Source organism: Melospiza georgiana, chromosome 14, assembly GCF_028018845.1.
Source record: "Melospiza georgiana isolate bMelGeo1 chromosome 14, bMelGeo1.pri, whole genome shotgun sequence".
Lineage (NCBI taxonomy): Eukaryota > Metazoa > Chordata > Aves > Passeriformes > Passerellidae > Melospiza > Melospiza georgiana.
The window spans coordinates 20,363,955-20,381,104 of NC_080443.1; the positions used below are offsets into that span (position 1 = coordinate 20,363,955).

Sequence of the window (17,150 nt, forward strand, 5' to 3'; positions counted from 1 at the left end):
ACGCAGCCAGGCCAGGCCCTCCAGGAAATGCTTCTGACAACTGATATAACCCTTGCTGTGGTGCTCTGCTCTGCCTCAGCCATGAGTAATCTCCTCCTGCTACGGGGATCTGTGGATCTAGACCAGAAAGGAGAATTATTCATATATGGCATGCAGATTTTTACAAAACCTCCAGGCTGAAGGGAGCAGGAGGAGCTCGGGGGCTGCCAGTGCCCGCCCCGGGCAGGCTTGTGCAGCCTTATAAGGGCTCCAGTAACCCTGGGAGAAACAGCTCCTCACCCAAGGGAGCACCCAACCCCTCAGACAGGCTCTTTAATCCTCCTCCCTCTCAGGGCTGCGTCCCACTGGTTCCTAAGGCCCTCCCGTGGAGGGGCAGGGAGCAGAGAGCCAGGGGCGCCCTCCTTTAAGGAGCTCTGCTGCAGCACACAGGAGCTGCTCCTCCAAGCAGGAGCCCCCGGGGCAGGGCAGCTCCCCTGGGAGCCTGGTACATGATGGAGCATGGAACTCAGGTGCAAAAGCTGGGGATCACAGAATAAGCTGGTGAGCAAAGAACTCTGGAATGGTCTGGGTGGGAAGGGACCTCAAAACTCCTCTGGTTCCACCTCCTGCCATGGCAGGGACACCTTCCACTAGCCCAGGTTGCTCCAAGCCCCATCCAGCCTGGCCTGGGACAATCGCAGGGATCCAGAGGCAGCCACAGCTGCTCTGGGCACCCTGTGCCAAGGCCTCAGCACCCTCACAGGGAAGAATTCCTTGCCAATATTCCATCGAAACCTGCTCTTTTTCAGCTCAAGGCCAGCCCCCCTGTCCCCTGTGGTACTCAGCCCAGTGCAGCACCAGGACCCCTCTCCATCTGCCAGAGCTGCAGAGCCCAGGCAGGTAAAGCCTGTTTAATGCTAAACCAACCACTGATCCTAAGGTGCCATTAAGAGGGGAACGCTTGGCTGGCATCACTTTGCCACACTCTCCCCGTGCCCACGGCGGGTCCCCGAGCCTGACCCGGGCTCTGCCCTCCCTCTCAGCCTGCCAGGGAAGCTGTGCCAAGTCCCAGCTCGGGCCTTTGAACGTGTTGACAAAGGCAAGATAAACGCGAGGCAGCGCTTGCTGACAGGCAGGTACAACAGCGTCTGCAGGGAGGAGGTCCAAGTGCTTTTCCCCTGAGTCACTGCTCCAGCTCAGCCTCAGAATTAACCAGAAACAGGGCAAAAGCCACTCAGGCTGAGCTCAGCTCAGCCCCTGCAGGACAAGGGCCTGTGAAAAAGGCAGAAGCGAGGGAGCAGCAGCCCTGCCCTGTCCCCTCGGTGGCACTTGGAAGGGAGCAGGGATTGTGGCCCAGTTATTTGGCCAGCAGGAGACAACTGCGCTTCCCGGCGAGCCCCGCGCCGCCCGCCAAACCTGCTCTGTAAATAACACACGGCTCTGAGCTGCACGGCATAAAATGGGAGCTGATTCATATTCCAACTGAGCCTCTCCTCCCCGAGCACCTGCGCCAGCATTAAGCCTCTTACCCTGTATTTACAAACCCTGCACTGCTGGGCACTGCCTGCTCTGCCAGGGCAAAGGCTGGCACCTCCCCGATGCTGCTGGGCAGCTGCTCCCCCTCCAACATCCCTGAGCCCACATCTGCCCCTCCCAGAGCCCCACAGCACTCCTGCACCTGCACTGACACACAGAGGATGGGCAGATGCCACCAAGGTGCTCCATAACCAAACCCCGCTGGATTTTCCTGCTGGTTATTTTGTATTTTTCTCATTTTGTCACTAACACGAACTCAGTCATAGAAGGAGTTACTGCCATCACCGGGGTGGGATTGCAGGGGAAGTGACGGAGCTGGGGCTCTCCATGCTCAGCTTCAGCTCCCGGGCAGAAACTCCCAGGGGAATGCCGAGAAACTGGAGCAGGGAGATGAAAGGGAAGTGGTTGGGATTTGTTCCTTAGCAGAATTCAGTAGATGTAGGTTTTCATGTTTATTTCAAGGTAACATTTGCACAGTTTTCTGCACAGCTATTGACTGAAAATGACTGATACTGAGAAGGGGGGAGAAAGCTGAATGAGAGCAGACTGGGCTCATGCCTGCAGCAAAATGGGTTGAAAAGGAGAAGTGTGGAGGTATTTACCCTCAAACTCAGATTTCATCTCAGCAGTTTCACCTAAGCCACGCCAAAAACCAGACACCACCTCAGACCAACTCTCAGAGCAGCAATTTCAGCAGAGCAGCTCCCAGGCCTGGTGCAGCAGTGCTGCTGGGAAAGCCAGAGCAGCCGTGCTGACAAGGACCTGCATTTCCACCCGGAGGAGGAGAAGCTCCTCCCTCACCCTGCACACACTTGCACCATCACCACATCACTCAGCTCTCCACAGCTGAGTGCAGAAACCCCTAAAAACACACAGAACTTGGAAAAGAGAATCTTCCAAAGCAGCCCCTGCTGCTCAGGTGACTCGGGCCCAGGAGAGCAGAGCAATTCCTGGGAAGGACTGCAGCCACAGGGGAACAAACCCAACCCCATCAGCTGGCAGAGCAGCAGCACACCAGTGTAAATGCCCAGGAAAGAGCCAGGGAAACCTCCAGCCATGTCAAACAATGCCATGGCCTCACAGCTCCAGCTCAAAGAGCAGCACCCAAAGGAGGGCAGGCGGCCCAGACACTTTACCTTTTTCCCCGTTTGTTTCTCCACCATGTCGTTGCTGAGAGAGAAATCTTCTGACTGTGGTGTTTTAGAACACCCACCCTTGGGCATCGTTCTGCCTTCCTTACTTGATCTTCATTTATGCTGCCATCGCCTCATCATCAACCGTCTGCAGGAGAGAGGAGAAGGGAGGTCAGACATCTCAGAGGGCCTCTCCATGGTGGGGGGAAAACAAGGATAAAAAACCCCCTCCCAACCCCTGCATGGCAACACCAGCACGGCAGAGCACCCTCAAATGAGGAAAATGAATGAGGTGTCGGGCTCCTGCCACCTACCCAGAGAGCAACAGAGGTGCTGCAAGGAATCACAGCCTGGAAAAGAGCTCCCAGAGCACTGAGTCCAACCTGTGCCCAATCCCAGCCTGAAACCAGCCCAGAGCACTCAGTGCCACGTCCAGGCCTTCCTTGGATGACACCTCCAGGCACGAGAACTCTGCCATCTCCCCAGGCAGACCCTTCCAATGCCTGACAACCCCTGCCATGAAGAAATTCCTCCTGGTGTCCAACCTGGACCTCCCCTGGCACAGCCTGAGGCTGGTTCCTCTCATCCTCTATCACTTGTTTCTGGGAGAAGAGGCCAACTCCAAAGTGGATCCTGCAGCTCCAGACACAGCTTGTTTCCTATGCAAGGAACAGCCCAGAAGGGATCAAATCCCACCAAAGATCAACAGCCCTGCTGCTCTTCATGCACAGCATCACCCCGAGGGCACACACAGCCTGCTGCAGTGTGTCCTGAACATGAGAGCCCTGCACCCCAGTTTGCCACACTGAATTCCCAGACACACCTGCAGAACCAAACAATTTACAAACCCTCCATTAAAGATGCACTTTGTGAACGTGCTGCCATTGTGAGGCAGGAGCAGGGAGCACGGAGGGCTCGGTGCTCCAGGCTCCTCACCCTGCCCTGCACCTTGGCCTGGCAAAGCCAACCTGGAGAGGACAAAGCTCCTGCTCCTCCTGGGTTGCCTGGTCACAGGGCTGGGAAGACAAGTGCCATGTGAAATACAGCTGGAGCAGGGCTCAGAACACCAGCTGCAGGCACAGCCCTCTCAGGTGAACAGGAACGTCTCCTCTCCCCACACCAGAGGCTGGAGAGCATCAGTGGAGTGGGGTATCTGTGAGGAGTGACCCCCCAACAGCAACTGGGCTCCTGGCCTGAGGCTGGAGTGGCACAGACAGGAACTTCTCCCAACATAAGTGTCACCTGCCAGCTCTGAATTGCACCATTTACCATTTACAGCAGCAGCTCTGCAGAGCTACAACTGCAGCAAATTGTCCAGGGAGATGGGAATTCTTAGAGAGGAGAGACAGAAGTCTTGTATTTACAAGTTCTCTGGAAATCCCTTCAAAATTTCTGTTCCATTTACGCCTCAGAGGCCTTGGGACACTTTGGGTTGTTCTTTTTTGGTTTTGTTTTTAAAGGTGGTTCAGAGGCCCCAGCCCAGCCAAATTTATGTGAAGCAGCACAAATTCCCAGACCAAAGCACCAGGCACAGACAGTGCTGGGGTTTCCAGCAGGAGACTTTGCTTCCCGAGGCAGCTGATTCTCCAGCCCAGCTCCTCTGCCTGGCTGTGGGAAGGTTTTTATCCCATATTTCACATCCTGTATTTAGGAACAAAACTTTGGGAACTGAGAAAACACCTCCTTGTGTCCGCTTGCTCAACACAGGGACAGCTGAGCTTTGGGACAGCCCAGCAGAGCCCACAGGGTCTCCTCCACATCCACACTGGGTCCCTGCAGCCATGCCCAGCCCCAGCAATCTCCCTCTGCCAGGCATCATTAGCCAGCTGGGAACATGTCAGAATTATTTCCCCTCGGTTTCTCTTACAGGGGCTCATTAAGGTGCAGATCCAGGAGACAGGAGCGTGTGCCTAGGAGGAGGCAGGAGCAGGGGACAATATTCCCTTCAATATTCACTGCAAATCTGAGAGGTGGAAATTCAGATGAAGTGCCGGGCGAGGGAAATTTATTTATATTGAATAAATTGGATATTAAACCCAAGCAGCCTCACCTCTGCTGATGGTGGGACCAGCCACGCTCTGCTCCCAAACCCAGCCCCACATCACTGCCCCGGGATCCTCACTGCCAATGGATTCCCAAAAAAGCCGTGCCCACTCCCAAGCCTTTGTGGCTGCTTGTACCAGGGTAGGCACCTATTCACGTGGAGCTTCCAAAACCTGTTTAACTGAGAAAAGGCCAGACGGATGCCAGATTAATTCTGCGCCCCTTCTGTTCGCGGAGCTGACTCATTACACTTGGAAAGCCGGCTGCCTCTCCGGGTAAACACAGCCCTGGCCTGTTCCACAGCTTGCAGGGAGTATCACATTTGCACAACAATTACCGACAACGACGCTGCCTTCCTTTCATTTTTAAGCACGTTTAATAAGTTCGTTTCATTTTTAAGCACGTTTAATAAGAGTCAGAGGGGAGGCACAGATTCCCAGCTCGAGACAGCATTTGCAGAGTGGCGAATCTAGGGCTGCAGAACCACAATCTGGCTTCAATCCCTCCTGGTTTAGGAGCTGGATGAGCCACCCCCTTTCCAGGATGCCCCTCTCAAGCTCACCTCCCTGCAGGAGACAAGCAGCACCCTTCCTATTTCACAAACAATTAACTCGGCTCCTCGGAGCAGCCCATTACATGTGGCTGCACAACAGCAAGTGGGAGACCGAGTGAGCTCAACAGAATATAATCCCTCGTACTTCTCCAGGAAAACAAAGGAGCTGTTTACCCCTGGCCAGGGGCCAGCCCAGTGCACAGCAGCCCCCAGACCCTTCTGCTGGAGAGGCCGGGTCCCACTCAGCCCCCTGGCAAACAGAGAGGGGGAGCCTGCCCTGCATGGACTGGGCTGGGAATGGCAGCTCCGGCTGTTCCAGGATGGCTGGAGCCAGCAGGGAAGGCTGTGGTGGTCCCAGCCCATGGAGCAGGGCTGACACCCAGCCCAGCCACCCTGCTCTGGACTGGAGCCTGGGTGGGGGTCCCAGCCCCCAGGGCACCCCGAGCACCCTCCCAGAGGATGGAGGAACAGGACTCTGGAACACCATCAGGAGCAGGGCTGGAGCCATGAGGAATGAGGCTGGGAATGAATGGCAGGGCTCTGCAGAGCCAGCCCCGGGCACACCCACCCACCCACCATCGTCCCCTGGCCCCTCACTGGGCCAAGGAAACAGTGGAAAATGGTTTTTGTTTTGCCCAGGGCATACCAAGTCCAAGCCACACACTGAGACCAAATATGTCTGTGAAGGACCTCAAAAGGTCCTGAAAGGGGTGGAAGGGAAGGGGGTGTCCTCTGCCCCTTGGAGGGAGGAGGAAGAGGAGGAGGAGGAGGATGAAAGCACTGCTCGCCCCAACCCCAGGCCATGTGGGCGCTGTGGCACCCATCAGCCAGGACTGCTCCCAGTGAAGGACACGGGCAAACTGGGACAGGGACAAGGAACAAGGACAAAGCCCACAGACAGACTCCAGCCCTGCCAGACAACTCCGGGCTTGACAGGAGAGAGCTCCTCATTAACCAACCCTAGGGACATTTAACTCCCCATCCCTGCCCCTCCTGCTCCATGGAAACAGTGAGCAGCACCCCAACATCCTCATCCGTGCCCTGGGCAGGGACACCTCCCACTGTCCCAGGCTGCTCCAAGCCCTTCCAGCCTGGCCTTGGGCACTGCCAGGGATGGGGCAGCTGCTCTGGGCAGCCTCCCCACTCTCAGAGGAAAGAATAAAGAGCATTTCCAGATGCATCTCCAAGGGGAATGACAGCCTTTCCTGGACCCAGCCCTCCTTCCCTGCCCTCCTGCAGAGCAGCCAAACTCCTGCCATTCAATGTGAAGCCACAACAAATGAGCTCATGCCCACGATCTGTGCACTGCAGCCTGCCTGCACCCCGCCAGCTTGGAGTAAAAAAGATTGTGGAGCCTTCTTTAAATGCCAGAATAGGAGGGAGCTGGCTGGAGGCTCCTGCCCGTGCAAACCCCCGATGCAATTAGAGCCCCAGACATTATTTGCACAGATCCAACACATTTGTTTGGTCTCAAAAGGTTGGAATAGGAACAAGCCTGTGAAAAACGAAAATTTCAATACTTCAGTCTCCTTTTAAGGATGCTGTCTTAAATCTCTGAAAATTGCCTTAAATTAATAACTCACACCCACAACTTGACACTTGTCCCCCAGCTCTGGAAAGCAAAGGCAAAAAACCAAGAGCTGATGTCCTTCAACACACAGAACCACTGAATCCCAGAACGGTTTAGGTTGGAAGTGACCTCAAAGCTCATCCCTTTCCACCCCCTGCCATGGGCAGGGACACCTTCCACTACAGCAAGATGCTCCAATCCCTGCCCAGCACTTCCAGGGGTGAGGCAGCCACAGCTTCTGGAAACTGTCCCAGCCTCAGCCCAGCCCTGCTGCGCGCTCAGGCTGCTCCACCACTGCCCTGCACCAGGCAATGCCCCACCTGCCTGGCCCACACGAGGCACGGTCAGTGCCCAGAAGTGCCTGTGAGCAGCAGCAGGAGTGCAGCTTGGGGAACAAGGAACAATTGCTCTTTGTGCTCCAGATCAGCTCCGGAAGAGCAAAGTCCATGGCTTTCCACGGTGAGTACACACGGCTGGAGCAGCAGGAGCCCTGCAAACCTGCCCAGCAAACACAGGTGGTTTCCCCAGCACCTGACATGGGTAATCACAAAGATCAGCTATTACTGAGATAGAGCAGTGTGAGGTGTTGATTCCCAGAGGCAGAACTCAAACCCAGGAGGATGGAGCTCCTGGGCCCACCCTGCTCTCACAGCTCCACCATGTCCTCGCCCTTCCTCACCCTGGGGGCCTGTCACCTGTTTGTTCCTGGCTTTTGAAAGGGAATGTCACTCCTTGTTAGGAGGTCTTAGAGATGACACATCTTTCTTCACCTCTTTGCTGGGCTCTTCCTTTCCTGTTCTCAGTCACTGCCTGGTCCCAAGCAACTGTCCTTCCTTCCACCTCTCCAAAAATATTTATTCCTTACCCCATACATGCTGACCTCCTGATTATCTTGTAAGGACTGGCTTGGGCAAGGCTTGCAGCTCTCTCAAACAAACAGCAGCCAAGTGAACTCACTAAGCTGGAACCATGGAATGCCAGAGTGGGACAGAAGGGACCTTAAAGCCCATCTCGTTCCAGCCCTGCCACGGGCAGGGACACCTTCAGTACATCAGAGTGCTCCAAACCCTGGCCTTGGACACTTCCAGGGATGGGGCAGCCACAGCTGCTCTGGGCTACCTGTGCCAGGGCCTCACCACCCTCACTGTAACAAAATACAATGATCCTGCAGCCTAAGTTACTTAAATTAAACTGAATTAAATAATATTCCTGAATTACAGCAGCTGCTACTATTTCAATCTTTTGTGGGACAGATGCCCCTTCCCAGAGCTCCTCAGGACCTGCAGCAAACAACAGAGTGGAGCAGCTGAGGCTGCACATGGATGCGCACCCAGGTCTCCAAGGATCACCACGAAGATGATGCCCATGGCCTTGCTGGGCACCATGAAGGTCCATATCCCCCGTGGTTCTCCAGTACGGCTCCACCACATGGGCCCATCCCAGCTAAGGGGCTCAATTCAAGCCACAACCCCACACCTGTGACCTCCCAGTGTCTCCTCCCGTCCCAGCAAGAGAGCAGTGGTCCCCAATTCTGACAACTCAACATATTTCTACTGCACCAAGTGTTGCTATTTAACAGGATTATATTTGGAAATTTCTGCTCAACCACACTGTGATTCAGAATCTTCCAGCTGGGACCATTCTCAGGAGACACAAAATCCAAAGGAGAAGAGCTCTGACAGAGCCCTGCACCCACAAGCAGCCACTCGCCTGTGTGGTTTCTCCGGGAGCAATTTTTCCCACAAACCCTTCCCTCAATTATCCCTCCACAGCTGCCTCTGCTATTGCTCCATTTCGGGATGCTGCCGATGATCTGGGTCCTGGCCAAGTTACAAAACTGCTCTTTGAGTCAGAGCTCAGGGCTGTGGTCTGGGAGCAGGATTAGCTGTGATGTGGAAACCTCTGGAGCAGCCAGAGTGCTACAGGAAGGCAGCTGCAGCACTGCTAGCCAGGCTGGGAAAGCTGATTATGACCCTGCTGTCCTCTCTGCATCACCAGCACAGATCAAAACCTCACGGAGGGGGAGGACTCTGCACTTCTCCCATCTCCTCTCAGGCTCTGCTGGACACCATCAGGCTTCAGCCAGGGAAGAGTTGTAACCACATCTGCCAACACAGTCACTACCAGAGCTTCTGCACATCAACCTCCTTGAAACAGTGACCAACTCCACGTGACCATTCCCAGTGCTGCTGCACATGGGAGGAAAAACACAGCCCAAACTACCCAGCACAAAGAGAACAAGGGAGAAATGTGATGCTGCTGAGCTGACATGTCCAAGGAGGATGAAGCCTTCACCTGCAGCTCACCAGGATGTGAGTTGGATTTTGAAGGTCCCATCAGCTGGGAAAGACAGGGATGCCCCCCACCCAGGGCTGCTTTATCCTGGCAGAATTTGAGCAGCCCAGATCTGCAGAACCAGCTCCATTCCCAGGACAGTTTGGGGAGCTGGGCTCTGCCCCCTGTGCCCAGCACAGAGCTGTGGCTGCAGCCAAGCACAGCTTGAGGGGTTCAGGAGCATCAGCCAAGCCCCAGAAACAAGCCAGACATTATTTTCAAGACAGAGAAACAAGTGAGCACAGACAATTCCTGACCATCAGGGACCAGAGGGTGACAGATGCAGCAGCAGTGGCTGTCGGTGCCCTGGCAGTGCCCTGTGTCACCACACTGGGGTGGCACCGGGGCTGGCAGGGGCTGCTGGCTCGCTCTGCTCCCTCCTTGGCCAGGTGAGCATCCCCCACGCTCCCACCTGTGCACGGTCCATCCTCCCAGTGCTGCCACCAGGGCCCTTCCCCAGGGAGGCTGCAGGACTGCCCTGCTCCTGTGGAAAGCTGCTGGTGGCTCCAGCAAGCCCCATCTGCTGCACAGCTGCACAGGGAGGCCTGGGGAAGGGAGCAGCACCAAGGACGTGTTTGGGCTCATTTTGGGGTGTTTGAACAAGCACAGGCATCACCATGCTGTGCCTCATCACCAACAACTCTGTGCCTTGTTCACCCCTGGGCACTCAGAACTGGCTCTGAGATAACAGAGCTGAACAGAGACCTGGCCCTGGGAGCCTGGGCTGCCTGAATCCCATAAATACTCCATATTCCCAGAGTCCACTGCTGTACACATGTGTGCACATGGACACACACATTAAATGGACACACAGCCCCCAGCAAAACCCCACTGAGACTCACTCCTGTCCTGCCCAGTTTTTGATATCAGTGTGTTCACATCTAGGACAAGAAACAGCCTTAAATACAAATAAGCCACATGACTGAAGCTCTTAAACCCGAGAGGAGATCACAAACAAGCACATTCATTACGTAAGAGAGAAACCAAAAATATTTTGCAAAAGGTGCCATGACCCAACAGGGTCCTTCAAGTACAGAGACCCTCAGCTGAGGGCTCTGCAACACCAGCTGCCCCCCCAGTGAAATCCCTGCTTGAGCCTTGGGGGATTTGGACCAAGGTTTTGGGATGATTGTGTTTATATCTGGTTTCAGTCCGTGATGTCGCAACAGCCAAGTAACATCTTCTCCCAGCTGTGAGCAGGAAAATCCATGGTAATGGCAGCAAAACATTCCTCATCCTCCCATTCTTGCACAATTCTTCCCCAAGACCCTTCTTTCCATCTCAGCATCCTCGTGCTTCCTCCCACTGTGGGAACCTCAGAAATATTTTTGGTGGACTTAGGAACAAGGTCCAGACAGAACAAATCTCACACAGGGGCCCTGAAGGCATAAGGCTTTGGGGAAAACCCAGCACAGAACTTCAGTGATCTCCTCTTATTTGGGGTATGCAAACCCAGGAGTTTTGTTTTCCTGTTTCTTCTTTCTCATTGAGGCCAGGGGCTTCCAGATTCCAGACTCACATCTGATCCATGCACAAAACACTTTGCAGCAGCGCTGGCACTTGTTTGCCATGTTACTGACAACTTTTAAATGACAGGGCAACCACTGAATAGACGTGGACAGAAGGCCAGGCTGAAATGGGCTTGGAGCAACCGGCCTAGTAGAAGACATCCCTGACCATGGCAGGGGGTGGGATGAGAGGAGCTTTAAGGTCCCTTCCCACCCAAACCATTCCATGATTCTATCAATAGACTGATTCACAGCTCCCATTAAAGTGGAGTTCTGTAAGAATGGAAGGTCCCTGGCGAGATGAGAAGCCTGGGCCATGAGGAATTGCAGCCCTGCTCCCAAGCACAGCGCCAGGGCCGGGCAGCACCAGCTCCAGCCACAGCCACGGCTCCAGGCAGCCAGAGCGAGGGCAGAGAGGCACAGCGGGGGCATGGAAGGGCTTCTGGGCTCATTTCTGGGCTCACTCAGAGCTGGCTTCCCTTGTCCTCAGCAGAACCGCCACCACACTTTCTGTCCCACTCCAAAGGCCATGGTGGCTCCCTGAGCCCTGCCACACTGACACCAACAGTGGATTTCCTGACTGTTTCAGCTCGAGCTGGAAGCTGAGCTCCGGCTGGAGCTGTGCTGCTGCTGACAGCCCATCACTACTGACCGAGCTGTGTGACAGGAAAGGGCCTGCTGAGCTTCCACGGGGCTCTGTGTGCCACAGCCAGCCCAGCACACACAAACCCTGAGCTCCTCCAAGCAAACACACACCCTCTGTGCCAGGCGTATGGGGAGAAGCACCGAGCCCGTTACCTTCCCTGCTTCTGCTCTTCTTCTTCCACAAGCCAAACCTCCTGTCCACTTTTCCCATTCCTGGCCCAGCATGCAGTGACCTGGCTGTGGTGGTGCCAGGAGGCTCAGGCCGGGCTCAGCCCTGTGCCAGGAGCCCGGCCAGCTGCATGCCACGGCCCAGGGGAGGGGGCCATCCTGGGCCAGGGGCTGGCAGGGAGGTTTGGGCATGGCACAACCCTGCTGCTCATTTGTAAATTTGTGGAGAGCTCAAAGCAAGGTGAGTTCTCCACAAACCTGCAGCTTTCCAGCTCCCCAGTCACACAGCTTTTAAAGGAGCTCTTTATGTTGTATATAAAGACACAGGAATGCATTTACCAAAAAGGGTATGTTCTTGTATGGGGGAAACTCCATTTTCTCTACAGAGTTCTTGTTGAAGGTGCCATGGGGAGCTGTAAGAACAGATCTGCTTTAACAGATTTTTCTCTAAGGACATGAGTCCCCAAAAACAAAAGCCTGAGAGCCTCTCCTGATCTGGAGCCCAGTGAAGTAACACCGGGCCTCTGACAAAACAATTTGCTATAAAGCTATTGCTTCAACACTGGCCAAAACCTGAGAATACCCAGAGAGGTTGTGGATGCTCCATCCCTGTGGATGGACGTGCTCAAGGCCAAGTTGGACAGGGCTTGGATCAACCTGCTCTAGTGGAAGCTCTCCCTGCCCATGGCACAGGGTGGGACAAGATGAGCTTTAAGGTCCCTTCCAAACCAAACTTCTCCATGACTCTGTAATGCCAGGAATACCTGGAGCACCTGACCAGACACGTGCTGTGGTGGGACATGTGTGGCCCTGCTGATGTCCCCAGCATCTCCCAAAAGGCAAAGCTCAGACAACACATACGTGTGGCAAACTGGGGAAGAGAACCCAACAGATTCTCTGCCGCCCCCTTGTCTTCCCTAAAAAGCAAGGTCTGTCTCCCAGCTGCCTGCTGGATCCGCTGCCTCCCCCAGGCTGAGCAGCCCGGGGTGAACACTCAGGAGCAGAATTTGGAGAGGGAGGGATCAAAGCCAGGCTTTGTGACCCTGGCAGGGGGAAATAAGCTGGGAGTGACAGGAACCTCTACCCCAAAAGCAACCCAAAGCCAGGCTGCAGCCACACCAAAATAACACATCAGGGGATGCATGGAGCCAAGCCCTGGAGCAGGATCACGAGGATCCAGGGAGGAATGGAACAACAAGAGCAGTACTGTTTACTGCTGGTCCCCCAGGTCTGTGCCAGGCCGAGGTGGCACACCTGGCACACAGCACACAAAGTCCCAGCAGGATCACAGCAAGCAAAAGGGAACCACAGCCTCGAGAGCTGAGCACAGCCAGCTCTCCCTGACCTGAGGGCTGAACCTTCTCAAAAACCAGAGTGGAACCCTGGCAGAACCAGGCTCAGGAGCTCACAGCCACTGAGCTGCCCCTGCACCTGAGGGCAGATGCTGCTGGTGCCCACGGAGGGCTCAGCCCCAGGGGCCTGGGGAGCAGGACAGGAGTGCCAGCCTTTGGCAGAGTTTTGTGCTCTTGGCTCGGTCCTTCACCTGTGTGGTGAATTAAGGCACAGAAAACAACCCAACCACGTCTTGTCCCAAAGTGATTTTGCCCCCTAGCCAAGGTGAGGGCGATGGGAAAGTCAGAGCTGTGGTTCCCAAGCAGTGCACAGTGAAGCTCATCCACCTCTCCAGAGAATCCCACAGACTGGACAGCTCCACCAGACACCTCCTGGCTGAAACCTGCCCAGCAGAGCCTGGCCAGCTCAGGGAGCACTGCCCTGGTTCATGTACCCACACCTGGGCTGGGGCATACAGCACTCAGGACTTACAGCAACAACAAAACATCTGAATTCACCAACGGGCTCCACGTGATCCCACCACGAGCTCCACAACCTGCAGGAGCAACACAGGAATTTCCTCCTTGGGCTGCCGACCTACTAAACTGGTTGGAATCAGCAGCATCAAACACGGCGCGTCGGGAAGGGGTTTAACGGGCTGGAAAGGGGTTTTACAGCCTGGGAGGGCTCTCCCTGCTCCCGTGGCTGGCAGAGCCCAGCTCCCTCGGGCTGTGTTTGCCCAGGCCAGCAGCCGCCTGCCCCGGCTGTGCAAACAGCGGCCCCGGGCCCCGCGCGGTATCGCGGCAACGTGGCTGAAGCCGGCTTTGCAAACTCACCAAGTGTGCAAATTAATTTCATTATCCGCTCTTGCACATCATGAGGAGGGAAAACAAATAACCTGCCCGAAAGTACATTCGAGTAATTATTAACAGGGCGTCAGCAGAGCCCGGGGGAGCAGAGGGAACGGGAGCAGAGCCTGGCACTGCCTGGCCGGAGCGCTCTGCACGTCGGGACTCCGTAAATCCAAAGCCAGCCTCGCGTGCCTCTGCTCCCTGCTCAGCCCCAGCAGTCTGCACACGCCTGGCTGCACCTACACCCAGCAGTAAAACCATCCCAGTAACTCACCAGCAAAGCTCTTGGCATCCTTTTGCTTTTGCTTTCATGGAATCATTGGGATTAGAAAAGACCTCCAAGACCAGCAAGTCCAAGCCGTGACCAATCCCCACCCTGTCACCAGGTCAGAGCTCTGAGGGCCATGTCCAGGCACCCCCTGAACACCCCCAGGGATGGGGACTCCACCACCCCCCTGGGCAGCCCCTGCCAATGACTGACAACCTTTTCCATGAGGAAATTATTCCCAATGTCGATCCTGAGCCTCCCTTGCACAAAGTCCCTCTTCCCCCCACAAACACTCAGGAGCACTCTGAGCTGTCAGGGCTGCACACAAACCTCCTCTGGCAATGACTAAAACCCAGGTGTGCACTGAGTGTTCTGATTCCTATTTTATTTTACAATAAAAGCCTCCTTCAGCTTGGCAGCGATGCTGCTCTGTCCCAGAAATCCCCCTCTCCTCCAAAAATGAGAGCAAACTCTGAGATTTAATACCCTGTAGCACATGATAATTTAATCCAGTGCTGCATGCCTGGATTACATGACCCCTTCCCTATCCTGACATGCACAAACCCCATGCTATGGCAAAATATGTTCAGGGAGCTGGAATTTCTGCACAATAATCTTCACTCCTAGAAATCCAAGTCACTCCCCTGTCCCCCTCGATGATGTGGCTGTAGATGACAATGAACCCCATGGGCTTGACCCCACCACAAAGCACTCCTGAATGCTGCACTTCTGCCAGGAATTGAGGAGGTCCCTCCCTGCCTGCCCCCTGAAAGGCATTTGGAAAGCACCTTCTGAGGCTCCCAGTTTGGGGGGATTTAGTTTAATCATGGACAACTGAGGGGTTCTCAGTTTGGAGGAGAGCAGAGCACCATGAACCCACCAAAGGCAGGCTGGACAAGGGTGGGAGGAGGGTGTCCCTGCCCAGGGCAGGGGGTGGAACAGGATGAGCTGCAAGATCCCACCCAGACCATCCCATGATTCTGTGACTCCACAGCAGGGCTGTGGCAGAGCTCCAGCAGATCTTCAGGCATTATTAGTAAGCCATTAGGAGACACTGTCAAGACAGATAGGCTTTGGGATTGCTTTCCAAGGCAGTTGTCAGGGACTTTGGGATGCAGCAGGTGCTGCAGCAGCAGCTCAATTTTCCCTGCAAGCAGCCTGTCATGTGAGCACTGCTTTAACAGGGCCCTCACAGTAAGAACCCAAGCTTTTTCCAAGGTGCAGCCACATCCTAAAGCCAGCCTGGCGTTGCACCATGGCCATGGGACTTAGTCAGAGCCTGTTTGGATGAGATTCCTGCACAAACCTGCTCCCACAGGAGCACCCAGCTCCCTGCAGGCACAGCCTGGGGACACAGCACCCCGACCCAGGGGTGCTGATTCACCAGACAGGCTCCTCCAACCCCTGTCCCAGTGCCAGAGGGGCACCAGAGCCCGTGGATCCATCTGTGCCCTCCTCCCTCCCCCAGCCCTGTATTCAGCAGGGAAGATCCAGCTGCATGTCCACAACCCTTAAACAAACTCCTCAGCGGTTCCTGGAGCTTTTTATCCCCCATGTTCTCGAGAACATCAATATAAACAGATCTGCACAGAAATTCTTTCATCTTCTACCAGCCAAGGGCTCCTTGTGCTGCTCTGCAAGGCTGGAGAGCGTGGTGACCTTCAAGGGCTTCCCCAGCCTTCCTCCTCCTCCTCCTCTCGTTCCACCAACAGATCACAAACCAAGCCATGGCTCCTCATGGAAGCTCCATGCACACAGAATCCCAGAGTCACTGAGTTTGGAAAACACCTCCAAGATCCCCACGTTACTACAACCCCATGGGATCTTTGTGCTCCATTCCCACCCACTGCCTGTCTGGGGAGGTGCAGGTCCCCACTGGCCAAACCCAAAGGTATTTTCACATTCCCCTCTATTTCCAAGCAGTTTCTGTATGACTCACACTCTGTCACAATCTATTTTCCCTGAGTTAAGTCAAAGTGCAGGGATTTGAAGTCAAGTCATCCATTCATGTTGTATTTTCTCCTCTTTCCCTCTCTCCCCAAGCCCTCCCCCAGTAGATTTCCCAAAAGTGCTCTGTATGTCCCTATTCTGCTGGACCTGGCCACATGGAACAGGAATAGCATTAACCAACACGTTTAATCCAGATTTTGGGGTTTATGGGTTTTTCTCCTTTTTTAAAATCAGCAGTACAGTTTTCCATAGTCTAAGTGGAATCAAAGATAATCCATAACACCATTTCCACTCTCTTCCATTTAAAGACACACTCAGCATTTCTCAGAGAGCGCAGGCAAGACCTTCACACCACGAGAGGGGTGATTTTCTGCCTTTCTAATGTTAAAAATCACCTGTTTCTAGTTCTGGGCCATAACACACTGACCATAACCATGTGTGAGCAGGGAACACTGCTGGCCCAGAGCTGGAAGAAGCTCTCCAATCCCTCATTATGCTGGATGGATGGAAATTGCTGGATTAGGACACTTCCACCTGCTGGTTTCTCTTCCATCCTTATATTTTTGCATCTTTACATCCTTTTGCATCTTTAACACGTGACCAGCCTGAAGAAGCTGAGCTCTGTCCTCATTTTAGTGCGAGCTCACCACGCTGCTGCTGCTGCTGCCATCAGCCCAAGGGTGTGAGTCACAACCCAGCCTGCACATGAAGAGGTTTATTTAAAATCCCAGGGAAAATGTTAACGCCTCGGTGCCGTACGGGGAAAGTCTATCCCACCCATCCCACCCCCAGCACCTGGGCTGGCTGTGCTGAGCCACAGAGAGCCAGGCTGATAGAAACACCTCCAGCAGCTCCCCCTGCACACGGGGGCTTCACTGCTCCCATGCAATCCCCAAACCTTCCATGCAAAAGGGAACAACTGCATGAAATCCAAGGGAAACTCCACATATCATTGTCCCCAGTGTGCTCTGAGCACAAGTTCCTCCCCCAGACAGTCGTGGCAGGCTCAGGTTTAAAGGACACCTGAATGTAGCCCCCATGTAGGAATTGCAGCTGCCAACAATCTATAAATAACTGTATTATTTACTCATTTTAGCAAATCCTTAAATGGCCTCCCAATACATAATGGGGCCCATGAGAAACATGTGGACAAACCTTCCTGGTGCAGCAGGACAAAGGGTGATGGTTTTAAATTAAAAGAGGAGAAATTCAAATCAGATATAAGAATTCTTATATGTGAGGGTGGGGAGGCCCTGGCACAGGGTGCCCAGAGAAGCTGT

At 54.5% G+C, this 17,150-nt stretch overlaps 2 protein-coding genes across 2 annotated transcripts in view; both read right to left on the reverse strand.

Moving 5' to 3' along the window:
- The window catches only part of FANCA (FA complementation group A), a 319,775-nt gene that overhangs the window by 102,337 nt on the left and 200,288 nt on the right, over positions 1 to 17,150 (reverse strand). The gene's annotated exons all lie outside the window — the stretch shown is intronic.
- The window catches only part of ANKRD11 (ankyrin repeat domain containing 11), a 127,734-nt gene that overhangs the window by 29,232 nt on the left and 81,352 nt on the right, over positions 1 to 17,150 (reverse strand). Inside the window, exon 3 of the mRNA XM_058034413.1 lies at positions 2,652 to 2,796. Within this exon, the coding sequence (XP_057890396.1) occupies positions 2,652 to 2,738 (87 nt within the window). The 5' untranslated portion in view covers positions 2,739 to 2,796. The remainder of the gene's footprint in view (positions 1 to 2,651; positions 2,797 to 17,150) is intronic.